This window comes from Ctenocephalides felis, unplaced genomic scaffold (genome assembly GCF_003426905.1).
Source record: "Ctenocephalides felis isolate EL2017-DRISC unplaced genomic scaffold, ASM342690v1 CF-g0.4_SCAFFOLD_01886, whole genome shotgun sequence".
Classification (NCBI taxonomy): Eukaryota; Metazoa; Arthropoda; class Insecta; order Siphonaptera; family Pulicidae; genus Ctenocephalides; species Ctenocephalides felis.
This window is the reverse complement of record NW_020538040.1, coordinates 128,751,546-128,768,630: the sequence shown is the minus strand read 5'-3', so window position 1 is coordinate 128,768,630 and position 17,085 is coordinate 128,751,546. Positions and strand designations below refer to the sequence as shown.

Genomic DNA, 17,085 nt, shown 5'->3' with positions numbered 1-17,085 from the left:
CATTTTATAATGTAACATAATTTATGTAATTCAATCTAATTGGTCAAATAATTTTAATTGTATTTAAATTTTTCAAGTATTTGAATAAATTGACATAACATTAAAATGTTATTTTTAATTTTGACAGTGTATTTTTCATGCGTTTATGGTTTTCTATATTAATTTAGTAGATTAACTATAAACAAATGGGCAAAACTATCATTCATTCATATTTTAATGAATCAAATAGTTTTCTAAAAACTAATTAGATAAAGTGTTTTCTGTTTCAATATGATTTTATTGATTTAATGATGTTAAAGAGCTAGTAATGAAGTTTATTTATTGAATGTCGAATTACTTCGTATTTGTTGAATTAGCCAGATATTAACAAGATTTTGAAATTGTGTTTAGTTCTGTGTTTATTTTTCTCCGATATTTAATTAGTGTGGTTTTTGTTCAAATAATGATCGTTATTATTCATTATGAAACATTTACATATTAACAAATACATATACAATTTAACCCTTATCACTTGGCACTGATTTATAAATAACATACTACAATTCGGTGCCGCATTTTGACTAAACATACCTCCTGCACACTTGATATCGTGCATGTTATGCAATTTGTTTGATATGAATTGAATATGATGGACATTGAAGAACATACATTTACAATGATATCTAAATTTGTTTTCTTCAGCATGTTATAGTTTAAAATAATTTCCAAATGGGGTTGATTCCAGTGGTTCTAATTTATTAGCGCGGTGACAGTTTTTATCATCGCCAAGAAAAGTGCAATATATTGTACCACACACATATATATATATATATATATATATATATATATACGAGGTCTGTTCAAAAAGTACCCGGAATTTTCGTTTTTTCAAAAAAATATTTATTTATTCGTCTACATTAATGTGGTCCCCTTCAAAGTAGTCCCCCCCAGATATAATACACTTATGCCAGCGTTTTTTTTCCAATTTTCGAAGCACCCTTGATATTCACTTTTTGATATGTCCTTGAGCACTCTCAGCGATTTTCTTCAATCGAGGAAAACCGCCGTCCTTTCATGGGTCTCTTCAACTTTGGGAAAAATAGGAAAAAGTCACACGGAGCCATATCTGGTGAATTTTTGCACTTTGCAACACTTTATTTCATTTTTACGCAAAATTTAATACAAATTCTTTGACTTTTCAATTCTTCCATTGTAAAAATCGCCGAGCTCAGAAAAACACGTCGAACCTTAGCGACCACCACAGACAAAGTAAACAGTGAATATAGCTGAAAATTTCATCATACTTTAGGGGCATGTATACCAACACAATAAAAAAAAATTTTGACAATCAGACACTCCGCGAAATTTAATTATTAGTAATTCCGGGTACTTTTTGAACAGACCTCGTATATATATATATATGTGTGTGTGTGTGTGTCTTTTGTCTTTTTTATTCGAAATGTTGCTTTACCGTTTTTAGAAAAAAAAAAGATCATATAATAAAGGGTAAACCATACTTTAAAAATAAGTACTGGTAAATATTGAATACTGTCTTATCGCTGCATAAATTTATTCTAATATAAGAATGAGTAACCTTTTCAACTCACGGGCCGCATTTAATAATTAAAATTGTATGGCGGGCCGCACTTGTTAATAATGTACAGCTTGATATATATTAATAATTATTATATAGATATACTACTACTAAAAAATATTTCATAAATTAATGCAACAAGAAAAAAATACATCAATAATTAATTTATTGATGAAGAAAGTTGATGAAATAAATAAAATTCTACTTTAGAAATGCTTGGCGGGCTGCACAAAAATATTTGAAGGACCGCATGAAGCCCGCCGGCCGCGGTTTGCTCATCCTTGATCTATTCTATTATTCTATTCGACGCTTCAAAACGAACTGAGTCATTGTGTATACAAAACTACCGAATGCCGAGGAGATAGACGAGCGCGCAGACAGGCTTACGTTGTCCCTTCAGGGGAGACAGCCGAGTGGAAAGAGTTAAAAATGAATGTTTCAATAATATCAATATATCCGAATGGATATTTTTTAATATAGAAATAAATGATAGAATTAACATCTTAATAAGTAATTCAAATATCAGTAACCAGATGTTACAATTTCTAATATCTGTATACACTTTTTTTCATTTAAATACCTAAATATAAATATTTAAATATTAAATCGATATTTTTTGATACATTAAAGATAAATGTTATTACATTTTAATTTTTTGAACTTCTTGGCTTTTAAATGCTTCCGCTTTCTGTGCTTCGAATTTCAGTTTCTTCCTGTATTTTCTCTTCTTGTGCAAATTGTTATGGCAACGCTATGTTTCGGTCTAACCTAAAAAACTCAAAAGCGCCAAAAAATAGAATGTTATTATAACTGCATCTTTCTTAATATGTCATGATAACACATACGTGAAGTTAGATTTTATGTGTAAAACACTTGATCGCACAGCAAATACATAGCATTTTGACAGTTTTTACTACCAATTTATATGAAGAAAGGAGCGTAACATAGAGTTTCCATAATAATGATATGTTACAATCTATTTTATCCGAAAATTTGACCCCTTAGTTTATATGCGGACGTGCATGCTAAATTGCCACCCGAAGCGAACTTGTATTTGGGTCGCTTTACAGACAAGCTGCGACTTCTCGAGCGTACCTCAATTCAATACCTGATGTCAGTGCTTCCGGTTACCAGTCAATTTAGTTGAACCATTTTGTCATTTCCAAATATTCGTTTTCCAATCCCTACCATTTATACAAACAAATTATGAAATATCTATACTGTTCAATTAAATTATTTTATATTTTACCGCAGATAAAAAATTCTATACGCACTTACCATCGGTGCTTGCATTTTCGTAATGAGAAAGTAAATTATTGTAAATCGAGAGATTTGCGACAGTTTGTTATTTAATTTTGTTTTAAAATAAATATTCGCGTTCGAAAGCCAATTTTTACAGATGGCCTACTATTCATTTGTTTTGAGTAAACCTTGTCAAATATACTTGACAAACAAAAACAAATATTTACAAATATCTATTTTTCTAATCGAAATATTTTACTAATAAATAATAATAATATTTTTATATTTCTGCAAATATTTCTACCAAATTTTGATTTGGTATTTATTTGATATTTATTTTTGTGTAATAATGGGTATATATTGCGTTACATTGTATCATTATCAAATTAAGGGAACAGTCACGACTGTAATTTAGAAAGGTCATTCAAATTGAGACTAAGCAAGTGAATGTGACTTCTTACGTTAAAAAGTATAACTTTTTTCGCGCGGAGGGACTCCATACACTATTATTATTATTATAATTATAAAGTTTTATATGATTCAATTCGTTTTAGCTTTGAGACAATCGTAATAGAAGAATGTTATTGTTTTGTGTAAATCAATTTATTTATTGTTTACCTTTTTCTCTGAAATAATTTATTATATGTAGGTCTGATATGAACTTAAGTTTTTAGGTCTGATATGAACTTAAGTTTTAAGTTACATGAGATTTACAGATGAGTTGATTGTATCGTATAAATTCGTCTCAGTATTATTACTTATAATTACAATAATATTATCTTTTGAAATGATAAAAGAAAGAAAGTCGTCTTTATTGCTTGTATAAGATTTATCTTGAGCAGCAATTTAATTTTATTTAACTTGAACAGCAATTGACTTCTGAAGAATTATTTGAATTAGTTATTGAAATTGTGAATAGTTATTGAATTAGGTTTAGTATTTTTATATTATATATTATATATATAATTCTACTATATTTTCTACAACATTTGCATATCTTTTCGGCCGCAACAAAAAATTATATTTATCTGCATGTTTTGAAGGTTTCGCATCGCACTCGAAAGATTCAGACAGAATGTAATTCTGTCTCCATTCCTGTTTATTTCAAAATATTTAAGACGTCATTTGTGAATAACATATATTATAGAAGGTATCTAAAAATTTTCTCGTATTTAACTTTGACTATTGCAAGTTTCCAAGATTACCAGTCACTCAATGATTGTTTTGAATTTTGCGATACATTGATAAATCTTGCATATGCTCACATTCATACTCTTCTCTTATCTATGCTTACATTTATGTAAACTTTCAGGCGAATCGGAGTTCAACTGTGACTCTGGTTTTACTGATGTCCCTCACATGCGAGATTCTGCAGAGTTCATTCAGTCTTCAGACAATCACAGCTATTCAGGAGAAGATAATTCCGACGATGCCTCCAGTGACAACTCAAACTTATCCAATATATCTGGTATGAACTGGAAACCCATGGCTGGATCCCTAAACTGGGTAAGTTGAAATTGTGTGAAATTGTCACATCGGAAATCTAATTTTTAACATATATGCAGATACAAAAAAAGATGATAACTGGAGCAAATCCTAGAGATGTCTTGAATCAATTGTCGCTAACTACTGATAAAGATTTGTCTAATATTGACGACATGAGTCTTTGGCGAATATTGATCAACATGTTCTCGGAACCTCCTAGGAGGGAGAAGTTGAGCAAAGTAAACACACTGGAAGACGTTATCGGACTTCTCAAATCATCCAAAAATATAATTGTCTTGACAGGTAGTAAAAAGAAAAAAAAACGTAATTTAGAATAAACGACATTTGATTGCGGCTTTTTGTTATAAATGTGTCAATTTTGTTTTATTCCAGGTGCTGGTGTATCAGTATCCTGTGGTATTCCCGATTTTCGTTCCCGCGATGGAATCTATGCCAGATTAGCTGTTGATTTTCCAAATCTTCCAGATCCACATTCCATGTTTGATATAAATTACTTCTTCAAAGATCCCAGACCATTTTATAAATTTGCCAGAGAAATTTATCCAGGACAATTTAAACCTTCACCATGTCACCGCTTCATCAAACTTTTAGAAAAGCACAATAAACTTCTTAGAAACTATACACAAAACATAGATACTTTAGAACAAATAGCAGGGATAAAAAATGTCATTGAATGCCATGGATCATTTGCTACTGCCAGTTGCACACGTTGTAAAACAAAAGTTACAGCAGATGATATAAGGGAAGATATATTCAAACAAAGAATTCCATTCTGCAAATTATGCCAGTTTTCTGACACAATGACCACGGATGATAATCTTGATGATCCATCACATTCAGGTAAACTTTAAAATTTTATATATGAAGCGTATAGATCTATCTGTAATTATATAATTATTGAAGTTTCGGAAAATTTGGACATAGTTAACTTCTTGATGGATAAGCTTGTTTTCTTCAGATAATCCGATTTGATAAATTTTATGTATTTTCGTTTTTTTAAGTCCTTGTTAATTGTTTAATACCAAAATTGAAAAAGATATGTGTGGAAATGCTTTTTTTCTGTATAGTGAAGGCGAAATACTTTTACATGTGCTGGGCTTAGATGTTTCTCCTGGCTATGTTCGATTTAATAATAATAATAATACCGACAATACTTCATTTAGCTACTGCTCATTTAAGTCTATGAGGGCTTTTCTTGCAAATATGCTGGAAGCGTTCCAAGTTATCCTCAATATTGTCAGCATTTTCAATAGACAATTTGTTGTAATTCTCTTTATAAACGCCATCTTTACATTATCACGTTGCGCACTAAACTGTGGTCACTCAAAAAAACATGCTTTGCATTTTCAATGTCTCCTGAATAAGACTATTTAAAAACCGTTGAAAGATATCAGTTGGGAATCTTGCTAATTATTTAATAATTAATATTTGATAAAGTTCATCAGAGCCATTTCTCTGTAAATAACAGTTAAAAATTTTTTTTTTGCGATTTTGATGAAACTGTATGATGATAGAATATATGGTTTTAAAGAACATCTTATGTGATAGTGGGCTCTGTAAAAATTTCCAAATTTTTTCTTCACAACTTTAAAAGTTGCTAAATCTTAATTCTTATTGATTAAGTTGATTATTTACACATATTGGCAATTTTCGGCTCTCATTATTAAATTCACCCAGAATAAACGATTTTAACTGTACGTATGAAACTTTTGAATATAGTTAAGTTTTTGAAATTCAAAATTTTCTAGTACTATTGAAATATTCTTATTTTGAAACTTGTTTCACAATGTTTTTATACAGTTGTAGAAATTTTAGCAAATTGCTTCCTTGTATATATGTCACTTATCATTTGTTTATATCAATCTATCACTTATCTGTTTATATTATTGCACTGAATGTATACTAAAAATATAATTTTCAGGAATAACAGAAAAAGGTATCATGAAACCTGACATAGTATTCTTTGGTGAAGGTTTACCAGAAGCTTTTCATAATGGAATGGTTGAAGATAAAGCTAAATGTGATCTACTAATTGTTATTGGTACATCTTTGAAAGTTAGACCGGTTGGCTTGATTCCAAATTCGATACCTGAAGATGTTCCACAGATACTTATAAACAGGGAACCATTGGATCATCTCGATTTTGATGTTGAGCTTTTGGGAGATTCAGATGTCATTATTAATCAAATATGCTCCATGTAAGTAGACAAATAAAATTAATCTTTTACATTTATTGTTAAAGATGTTATTATTGTACACCCATCCACCCAATCCTGTTTATGTATGCATTCTCGTTATATAAAAATAGAAATTATGATATGATATAAATGCTGCCTTCGATTAAATTTTTTTTTTAATGACTTTACAGGATGGGCGACGATTGGAAAGAAGTGTGTTGGCTTCCCGAGCCATTGCAACAAACAAAAAAATTATTGCCCTCAGAAGCAAAGTGGCAGCCAAATTCACCAAATTCAATCAACCAGCCATCCACCAGCAAAGCGAGTGAAACCTTAGATCAATCCAGTGATGAGTGCAGTCCATTCCGAAGAGGTCTGGAAATATGTTCCATGGATTCCTCATATCTGAGTGAAAATAATCCAACATCTAATGATAACCAAATCGTACCTGATAACAAAAATACTGATGAATCGTGCAAGGAGCGACACATGTCTATAGATTCAGCAGGAGACAGCGGAATCGGAGACGGATCAAATTCAATTGACAGTTCATCCATCAATTCGAGATTATTATTAGAGGACACAAGCAGAAAGCAGAAGGCTACATACAAATTGAAATGCATTGCCGATTTGTTACCACCACAAACATATTTCTTAGAGCCGCCGAGTAGATATATCTTTCCGGGGGCTGAAGTTTGTTTAGACGAGTGGGATAATAGTGATTTGGAACAATCATCTAGTGATGACTCCGGTTCGGAGTCAGATGAGGGAGAAAACAACAGCAACATGGAATTCTGTTCAAGTTCACAAGTCATAAGAAATATCTGCGATGATAGTATGTCGAGCGGTTCAGATTATGAAGCACCTCCCATTAAACGTATAAAAAGAAATTATCTTAGTTAAATATTTAGTTTTAATTAAATCATAAAAAGGGTTATGTTTTTTTGCTGAAGGCAAATTTCATTTCAGTGCGTATTTGGATATACCATTAGAATTTGAATGAGTATTGGAATAAGTGACCAGAAATATATTTTTTGGGATTCTGCTGAACTAGTGTAAGTAAAGAGAAACTTTTTTAGTTAAAAGTTTTAACAATGAGTACAACCTTATTAATAAGTACATGTAATAGAGTATTTTATAACTGGAAACCCATGGATGAATGATTTGAATTTGTGTATGTGAAATTGGCGAGATTTATAGTATTTTTTCAAAATTATATGATTAGGGGGTTTCTAAACAAAATCAAAAAAAATTATTATTGTTGATCTTATTTTAAATGTTTTGGATATATATACATATATATGATGATGAATGAGCTGTATGAAAATGATGTAGTTATCGAAATTAATAATTTTTATTAAATAGCATTAAAAAATAATAAATACCATTAAAAATTTGCTATGAAAGAATTTTTTAATTAGTTTTTGATTATTTTCCAAGTTATCATATTCAATCTTTAGTAGTACTTGCTTAGCAGCGGAATTGAATAAACTTGAATATAATTCAATGCTCAATTAATCTACACACTCTGATAAACTTTGAATATAAACTTAAAAAACTAAAATAATTTAAATGTAAACACAGCCATAGTATAGAAACTATGATACACTATTTTCACAAGTGGACTTTTGTTTATATATATATATATATATATATATATATATATATATATATATACATATTCATAATACTTTGTATATTGGTATGTAAGAAAAGTAGGCTATGATGTCTTATTTTGTAGCTTGTTTAACAAAATAGAAAATGAATTTTGACAATGTTAAATACTACATGCTGTAAATGAGTTTTAATGCTGTAAATATATAGAAAAAATGAAGCAGTCATTTCATGTTTTAAAAGGAGATCTGGCAAAATTTATTTTGGCATTGTTGATTCATAAACGATTAAAGAATAATAAGTGGAATACATTCTTATTCAATAAGACATTTATTCAATAATGTATTCCATTTATATCTGAATAAACATGGGTATATATTTATATATATATATTTATATATATATATATATATAAAATGTGTATGTATACTAAGGTTGAACTCTATTTAATTTTAATAGTTTTCTTCAATCATTTTATTTGAAAAAGTCGTTTCTTGAAATTTATATGCAGTTTCATACTTACCGTGATATGTACATGTGCTAATAATTATTAGAATAAAATAATTTGTAAAGATTAAAAATTTTACCTACGATTTAAAAATTGTATCATCCACAATTTTAAAACATATGTCCCACTTGAATTATTGGCATATATAATAAAATTATTTTTTTTTACTGAAATTTCTAAATTTTACATAATGAAATTAATGTTACACCTACATGCATGATAGATTTTTGAGTCAAACTACTTTAGTTTGAATATTTCAATTCACTTGAATTATCATTGTGTGAATGTGTGATTTGTGATTTGTGTTTGTATAACTAAGTATGATTAAGGTATCCCTATTTCATTTGTTATAAAAAGTGATTAATTTTTCATAATTAGCCATTATTTTCTTAATAATATACAATTTCAATTTACATATCACACACATAGATCAAAATACTATTTGAGCCTCATTGACCTCTCATGCAATGATGTGTTTGATCAAAACTCAGATCAAGATCAGTCAACTGTTTCTCTCGTTGTGTGTGAGGCCAACTTTAAATTTTGTTGATTGTAAATTACTGTTTCGAATTGTACGTCTTTAATAATTGATATATTTTAAATCAGGTGCATTTTGTACCTAAATGTAATCATTTAATGAATAATATTAATTACCACACTAGTAATTTTTTTTTAATAAATTGCTAAGCGGTAGAATTTTAATGTAGATAATGTCTCATGTCATAAAATTGATATTGATAATGCTTCCAAATCCTTTTTTTTTTAACCATAGCTGGAGCAAGTATAATTTTAGTAAACCTGGTATTAAAATGATTTATTGCAACAAAAGCAAAATTAGACATTGTAATTAAGTTCATTGATTGATGTGCATATTTTTTTTATTTAATTTATATTTTTGTACATGTGGTTGAACAAACCTTAAAATATCTTGTTATTTAACGAAAAATATGTTATTAAATATAAGTGAAAGTATTTGATTGTTTTTTTATACAATATCTTTCTATATATACAAGATATTTCAGACCTATTCAACAGCCGAAATAATGTGACAATACTGTCTATGAATAAAATTATTCTAGGAGTTTAAAAGTTATGAGCTTTGAACTATAACCTATAGCGTTGATTCCAATACGTACAAAAATTAATCAATACGATTTCCAACTTATGTCTTTTAAACATATACTTATAATATCATTGTATTCATTAAATTAATTTGTTTAACAAATTTCATTCCATCTATTTCGTGTTCTAAACTATTCACGAAACACCGAACGTATTATAAAAGTTTGCTAAGCATAGATTCTGATTAAAATCGCTAAAGCGAGCGACGAAATTTTGAACATTATTACGAACGAAATTTTGAGCGACGGTTAACCCTTTCGGGGCGATATTCAAAAGATAGCTTTTATAAATTTTATGTTCTATGTTTAATTATGTCCTTGTTAACTGTTTAATACCAGAATTGAAAAAGATATGTGTTGAAATGCTTGTTTTCTGTATAGTTAAGGCGAAATACTTTTACATGTGCTGGGCTTAGATGTTTCGCATGGCTATGTCCGATTCAATAATAATAATAATGCCGACAATACTTAATTTAGCTATTGCTCATTTAAGTCTATAGAGTCTTCTCTTTCAAATATGCTGGAAGCGTTCCAAGTTGTCTTCAATATCGTCAGCTCTTTCAGCAGACAATTTGTTGTAATTATCCTTATGAAGGCGGTCTTTACATTATCATCTTGCGCACTAAACTGTGTGCACTCAAAAAAACATGCTTAGCATTTTCAATGTCTCCGAAACTCAATGTATTCAAAAGATCGGTTTTTGTAATATTTTGTATATGTGCATATATGTTGAAATAAAAATAAAAAAAATAATTTTAATTATTAGGGGGACGGCTGGCGAGGCTGGTTAACCGTCTGTACTTTTTGTTGGTCCACACTTGGAAAAAACGTCCTATAAAAACAATAAAAAAACGTATGCATACCACAAGTCTAATTTATAGTAATGAATATACAAAATATGTGAAACATAGTTATATTTGCTGGAGTTTTTTTGTCCACTGTAACAACTATTAATCAACGAAAAACGCAAGTAGTTTATATATTTGATTGAAAATAGTATAATTTTAGCAACGTGGTCTGGGCGGCAAAAAACAAAACGTGTCTGGTTCCAAACTAAATGCTGTTTTATGGGCCATATCTGTTTTATATCACAGCTAAACACATAGATTACGTCGTTGCATAAATTGTATTGCTTTTATTCATAAATTCAACTATCTAGAAATTTTTAAACTTGGTAGTACATATGTGTTCCACGCGTACCGAAAAAGTTAAACCGCTTATCGTAGAGGTCTATAAGTTTTTTAGTATGTTATTTCAGACTACGAAACCTATCATTATACTAAGTTTTATCAAAATCGTAAAAAAAATCAACATTTATTTATGATTCTAAATGATTTAAAACGTCGAGAAAGCATAAAGTTCCCGTGCCCTACTTCCCGTAGGGCAAGTTATAGTAATCGCAAAAAAATCGAAAATGAGATTTTTATATATCTTTACATTTCAAAACCTTCTGAACATTTTAGCATACCTTAGAAAAAAATGATGTATGTGTGTGTGTGTGTTTTTTTTTGTATAGCGAAGGAAATGCCTTTATGCATCCCAGACTGGTGTTCTATCTGGGTATGTCGGACTCAATACCGCCCTGGTATAATATCGACTAAAACCTCCGCTTTGCCCTTGCCCCTGGTCCCCACGGAAACCGCCGTTAGGCATTACTTTGTGGGGGAGGATCTAGAATGTTATAATTCTTCACTTGATTTTATACTCATCTTTTAAATGGGCGAAGTCCTATTCGTCCTTTCTCTTTTCATAGAGCGCAGGTCAATTAGCACTAGAGGTGGGTCGTTGACGGTTTTGCCGTCAACGAAACGAAACGGTTATCGGGGTTTCGTCAACTAGTTAAATAACTAGTTATTTTTCAACTATAGTTATTTTTAACGATTCAACGCTGGCAACGTTAAGAAACTGATAGTTGAAATAACTGTTTCATTGAAAGTTGGTAATATGAACTTTGTTCTTATAAAAGTCAAGTTGACGTTGGATTTGATGAATAAAAAGAAATAAATGTGAATTGTCACATTTATTACACACACACACATATATATATATATATATATATATATATATATATATAATAAATAAAGGTTTAATTTAAAAAACTTAAATATTTTCATTACAGCAAAGCCATATACTAAAACATCGAATTTACATGTTATATAAAAATAGCAATATAAAAATGTATGGTTATATAAAATGTTATGAAAAATAAAAATCAATTTTCAGGTTTAGTTTAAAAAAATTATTACAAGACAAATGCTATGAGATTTTCATGAAAAATATTAACCATTGAAAACTATAATAAATGTAACTGATTTTCTAAAATTAAACGATTTGGCGCGTGTTGCAAGTTTCTTTTAAGATGTACATGTACATTTGCAAGCAGTAGCCTAACAATAAGCGATTTTCATAGTATTGGTTGATCCTTTCCGACGCAGGTACCTGCCTACGTTCGTTTTCGACAACAAACGAATTCCTATATCGTTCGAAAAAACTAACTGGCCGCCATGTTTTCAACTGTTTCGAAACTAGTTGATTTTCAACTAGTTATTTCGTTGCGACGAAACGGTTAGTTAGTTAACGAAGAAGAAACGGTTGAAAATAACCGTTCGTTGATTCAACGCCCATCACTAATTAGCACCGCTCTTGCAAATATGTCTATATTGTGTTTCAAGCAGCTTCACTTGTCAGTATCACTTCAACAACATTACCTGGGGTAATGCTTCGCTCAATGTCTCTTCTACATCGTCCCGTAGAGCACCAAATCGCGGGCACACGAAGAACACATGCTCAGCATCTTCGATTTCGCCCAAACAATATGGGCAATCCGGCGAGCTATCGTGCATGTGTGTGTGTGTATGTGCGTGTATGTGTGTGTGTGCGGATACAAATTTTCGTCGACGATTTCGGGAACACGGAAGAAACAATTTGAATAATTCAAAAAACATTCGATTCGTATTGATAAAGAGACGCGCTGATTAGTTTTTGGCAAAGGCAGGTCTAGCCGTTCCGAAGATACGGGGCAAAAAGTGCCAAAAACTGTTACTCAGTTTTTAGGAGAACGGAGCGTCTCATTTTAATAATTCTAAAAACATTTTGTATTGACGAAGTGAATAGTGAACTGGTGAATTTTTGGGGAAGGTAGGTCTAGCGGTTATAGACTCTCAATAAAATTAAGTTTAAAAATTGCAATTTGGCGGTCAAAAATGTTTATTGGACATATGTACATCAAATTATCAGATATTTTATAGAGATTTTAATATTGTGTACACATTTAGTGTAAATTTTTTGGGTTCCATAGCAAGATTTTTGATTTTAAATTTCACGTATATGGTTCAAATAAATGTCCTCGACATTTTCGGCAGTATGGAATAACTGATTTGAATAATTTATAAAAAAAAACATTTGATTTGTATTAATAAGGAAACGTGCTAATTAGTTTTTGGAGGAGGCAGGTCAAGCCGTTTCGAAGATACGGGGCAAAAAGAACCAAAAATTGTAATTCAGTTCTTGAGGAATGGAGCGTCAGATTTGAATAATTCAAAAAACATTCTATCTGTATTGATTAAACGAAGAACTGTTAAAATTGTTGGAAAAGCAGATCTAACGGTTATGGACTCTCTATATTTTTTTTTAATTGTAATTTGGCGGTAAAAATGTTCACTAGACATATGCTCATCAAATTATCAGATATTTTATAGAGATTTTAATAATGTGTACACATTTTGTGTCAATTTTTTTGGGTTTCGTACCAAGGTTTTTAATTTTGAAGTTTATGTATATGGTTCAAACAAATGACCTCGACATTTTCGACTCGACAGTATGGAATAATCGATTTGTATTATTGAACAATCATTCAGTACTCGATCGCGAGGCGTTTTTGCAAAAAGCACATTCTGTCGTTCCGCAGGTATGGAGCGCGAAGGGTGTAAAAATGGTCATGCAGTTTTTGAGAGAACAGATCATCCGATTAGATTAATTCAAAAAATCTTATTTGATTCTTTCAAAAAATAGTTTCACAAAATATTTCGTTGTTTTGAAAATTTTCAAAAAAAAAATTAAATTTTCAGAAAACTCAAATTTTTGAAGTTTTTCATCATTTTGAAAAAAATATCCAAATTTCAAAAAATTTGAAAAACATCAAAATTTAAAAAAAAAACGATTTTTTATAAAAATTTGAGAATATTTCGAAATTATCAAAAAAATCGGACATTTTCAAAAATATCCAAATACTCAAAAAATTTTTAAAAATCGATTTTTTTTTAAATTTCAAAATTATCAAAAAATCAAATTTAAATTCACTACACATAAGTTGTTCGTAGAATACGCTCGTCACACATATAAATTTACAGTATGTATTTATAATAAATAATCTATTTGAAATTATTTAAAACAATTATTGATTATTTTCATTCCTCTAATTTTCAATCACGGTAGGGGAAGTTCCAGCAATTTGCCTTAAGGCACGATGCCATGCTCCCCTCTAGTTTGTTTGTTTTATTGTGCATAGCAAACTATACACCATATATTCAGCTACTTAACAGGTAAATTTGATTTGACAGCGTGAGAAGGATCTCTATCCTGCGATAGCACCTTCCCAGATATATGTTTTTTAACTTCCCGTAGGGTGTTATTGTAATGGGCCGAAAATCGGAATTGAAAATTTTTACATTTCTCGACGTTTTGAAGGTTTCTGAACGTTTTGGCATACCTCAGAAAAAATGGATGTGTGTGTGTGTGTGTGTGTATGTATGTGTGGATACAAATTTCCAGTCACGTTTTAGGGCGCACGGATCAACCGATTTGAATGGTTCAAAAAACATTCGATTCCTATTGATAGGGAAAAGAGTTGATTAGTTTTTGGCAAAGGCAGGTCCAGCCGTTTCGGAGATACGGAGCAAAGAGTGCAGAAAATAGAAATCGTATTTTTGAGAGAACGGAGTATCCGATTTGAATGATCTAAAAAACATTCAATTAGTAATGATTGGGAGAAGTGTTTATTAGTTTTTGGCAAAGGCAGGCCCAGACATTTTGAAGATACGGAGCTAAATATGTAAAAAATGGCAGTTTTTGAGAGAACTAAGCGTCCGATTTAAATGATTCAAAGAACTTTCTGCTTGTCTTAACAAAATAATCGACCTGGAAAAAAAAAATTTGTCCCATTTTTTTTTTTTTTTTTTACTTTTTTGTATATCGTAAAATATTTATTTTTAATTCTGACTATAGTTCTAATATACTTTACAAATAATTTCAACTCTGCAATTCAGTTTATATAATATTTATAAATATTAGACAATGTTACAATATTTATAATAATCTATTTGAAATCATTCAGTAATCCTCGAACATTTCGTTACGGTACGGGAAGTTCCAGCAATTTGCCTTAAGGCACGATGCTACCCACCCCACTAGTTTAGATTTATTATTGGTACACAATAAATTAGATATAATCTAAAAGCGTATAAAATATATTGATTTCAAATTTATTTAGAAAATCGAAGCGATTCGCGGGTTGATTATTATAACCAAATATTTTTAAATTTTCCATTACTTTTAACGTATGTGCAATATTAATATTAGGGTTTTAAAACATTTTACTTATTTATTATGCAATTTATTCTATTGAGCAAATCATGCCAAGAGAGCTAAACAAAAACTAGTTTTTCATTTTCAATCATAACACTCGTATTTCATGTTGGATTTTTTGAATTTTAATTTTTTTTCCATCATTTACAATATCCAAAATTGCGTCGTAAACTTTTCCTTATTGATATCGCAAGAGCCATATTGTATTTATCCTTGCTTTCCCGTCATATTCAGAGAATCAGATTGTTGTTTTAAAGTTTAACTTTTAACGTATTTTAGAAATATTGTCCAAAAATCCGTAAAAAATGCAAAGAAATTACATATTTCTTGAACTATACTGAAAAAAAAAACTTTTTATATTTGAGATGTATTATTTCTGCATAGTTAATAATTATTAAATTTGACACTACTAGGTTTCAAACTGACACCACTAAGTAAGCGAAACATTTGCAACAAAAGCAAAAGTTAATTTCTCAAATAAACAATTCAATTCAATTTCTCGGAATAAACATGCCATTTTCTAAGCACTGACTCCCCATTTTTTATTTTCCCGATTATAATTTGTTTATATTTTTTAACAAGTTCCGTTTCAACTAAATCAGCTCGCAATTTTTCGTCAATAATGCCTACTACAAACAAAGAAAAAATTGAATAAGTAGATTAAGCAATTAACAGAGCTGTTATTTACTAATTTACAGAGTTATTAATCGGTTAATTGTTTCTACTGATATCACATTGCAAAATAAATATGATTTTTGTGTATCCGTATCCCTAGTTAAGTTAGATTGTTTATTATAATTTATTGATATATTATAAATTTAATTTCCGAAACTCGTTTTGGCGCTCCCTAAGGCGTGCGCCCGCATTTTTTACTTAGGGCAAAAACTTGATCAATTATAGTTTATAACGATTCAGCCCCTACACGCGTTAATATTTTTAATAAGACTGCTTGTGGTGAATCCTGTTCGCAACGTGCGCGTGCTTTGCTTTCGTTTGCAATAACTTAGCTGCGCACATTGCAAATAAATTCACCATGCATATTCGTGGGAATCCTGTGGGAATGGAGACGAGCAATTGCGTTGGACTGTGGGTTCTAAACTTCAAATTTTTAACGCTTTTTTGTTAAAAAGAAGTGTGGTAATCTTAAAATTGATATAAGATATAGATATAATTATATGTGGATTAAAAAAGTATATTTTTTAGTATCTACTCTTCTTTTGTCTATGTCTACATCACTATTTATGTTTTAATTAACATTTATGTTTATTTATCTATGATTATTAAAGTATTCTGAACATAGATAAACAAGTATAATGATTCTGAACTTGTAAAAATACCATAGATAAAAAAAGAGTATGCACATAGATAAAAAAGAGTATTCGCGATTTTGAAGAGGGCGCAGCAGGAATGATGGCAAAGTTTAGTATTGTGCGGACTGAGAAACCGCGCGAGTGTAATGGCCCGCTCCATTGCACGAATTCGTACGGCGAATCTGTTCGCAAAGTGCGCAGATAGAAATTTTGCAAGTAAAAGCAAACCACGCGCATGTCAAAAACAGGATTCGCCGTGCGCGTTCGTGCAGTGGAGACGGGCCATTATGAAAAGTTACTAAAGTCTACCAGATTGCGTAAAGTTTCTCTGCGCAGAGCAGTTATAATATAAATATATAGTATATAGTTCAGTAATTGGATACAAAAAAAAGGCTGTTACCGAAAAAGTACTCAGGTAGTATTGAAAATGGTTGTTTTGTAGTTTTCGATG

General features: G+C 30.2%; 1 protein-coding gene across 1 annotated transcript in view; it reads left to right on the top strand.

Moving 5' to 3' along the window:
* Window positions 1-8,123, top strand: part of LOC113375882 (NAD-dependent protein deacetylase sirtuin-1) — a 17,184-nt gene extending 9,061 nt beyond the window's left edge. The window contains exons 6-10 of the mRNA XM_026615829.1: window positions 4,128-4,321; window positions 4,381-4,603; window positions 4,694-5,161; window positions 6,243-6,519; window positions 6,690-8,123. Of these exons, the coding sequence (XP_026471614.1) occupies window positions 4,128-4,321; window positions 4,381-4,603; window positions 4,694-5,161; window positions 6,243-6,519; window positions 6,690-7,401 (1,874 nt within the window). The 3' untranslated portion in view covers window positions 7,402-8,123. The remainder of the gene's footprint in view (window positions 1-4,127; window positions 4,322-4,380; window positions 4,604-4,693; window positions 5,162-6,242; window positions 6,520-6,689) is intronic.
* Window positions 8,124-17,085: the final 8,962 nt, after the last annotated feature.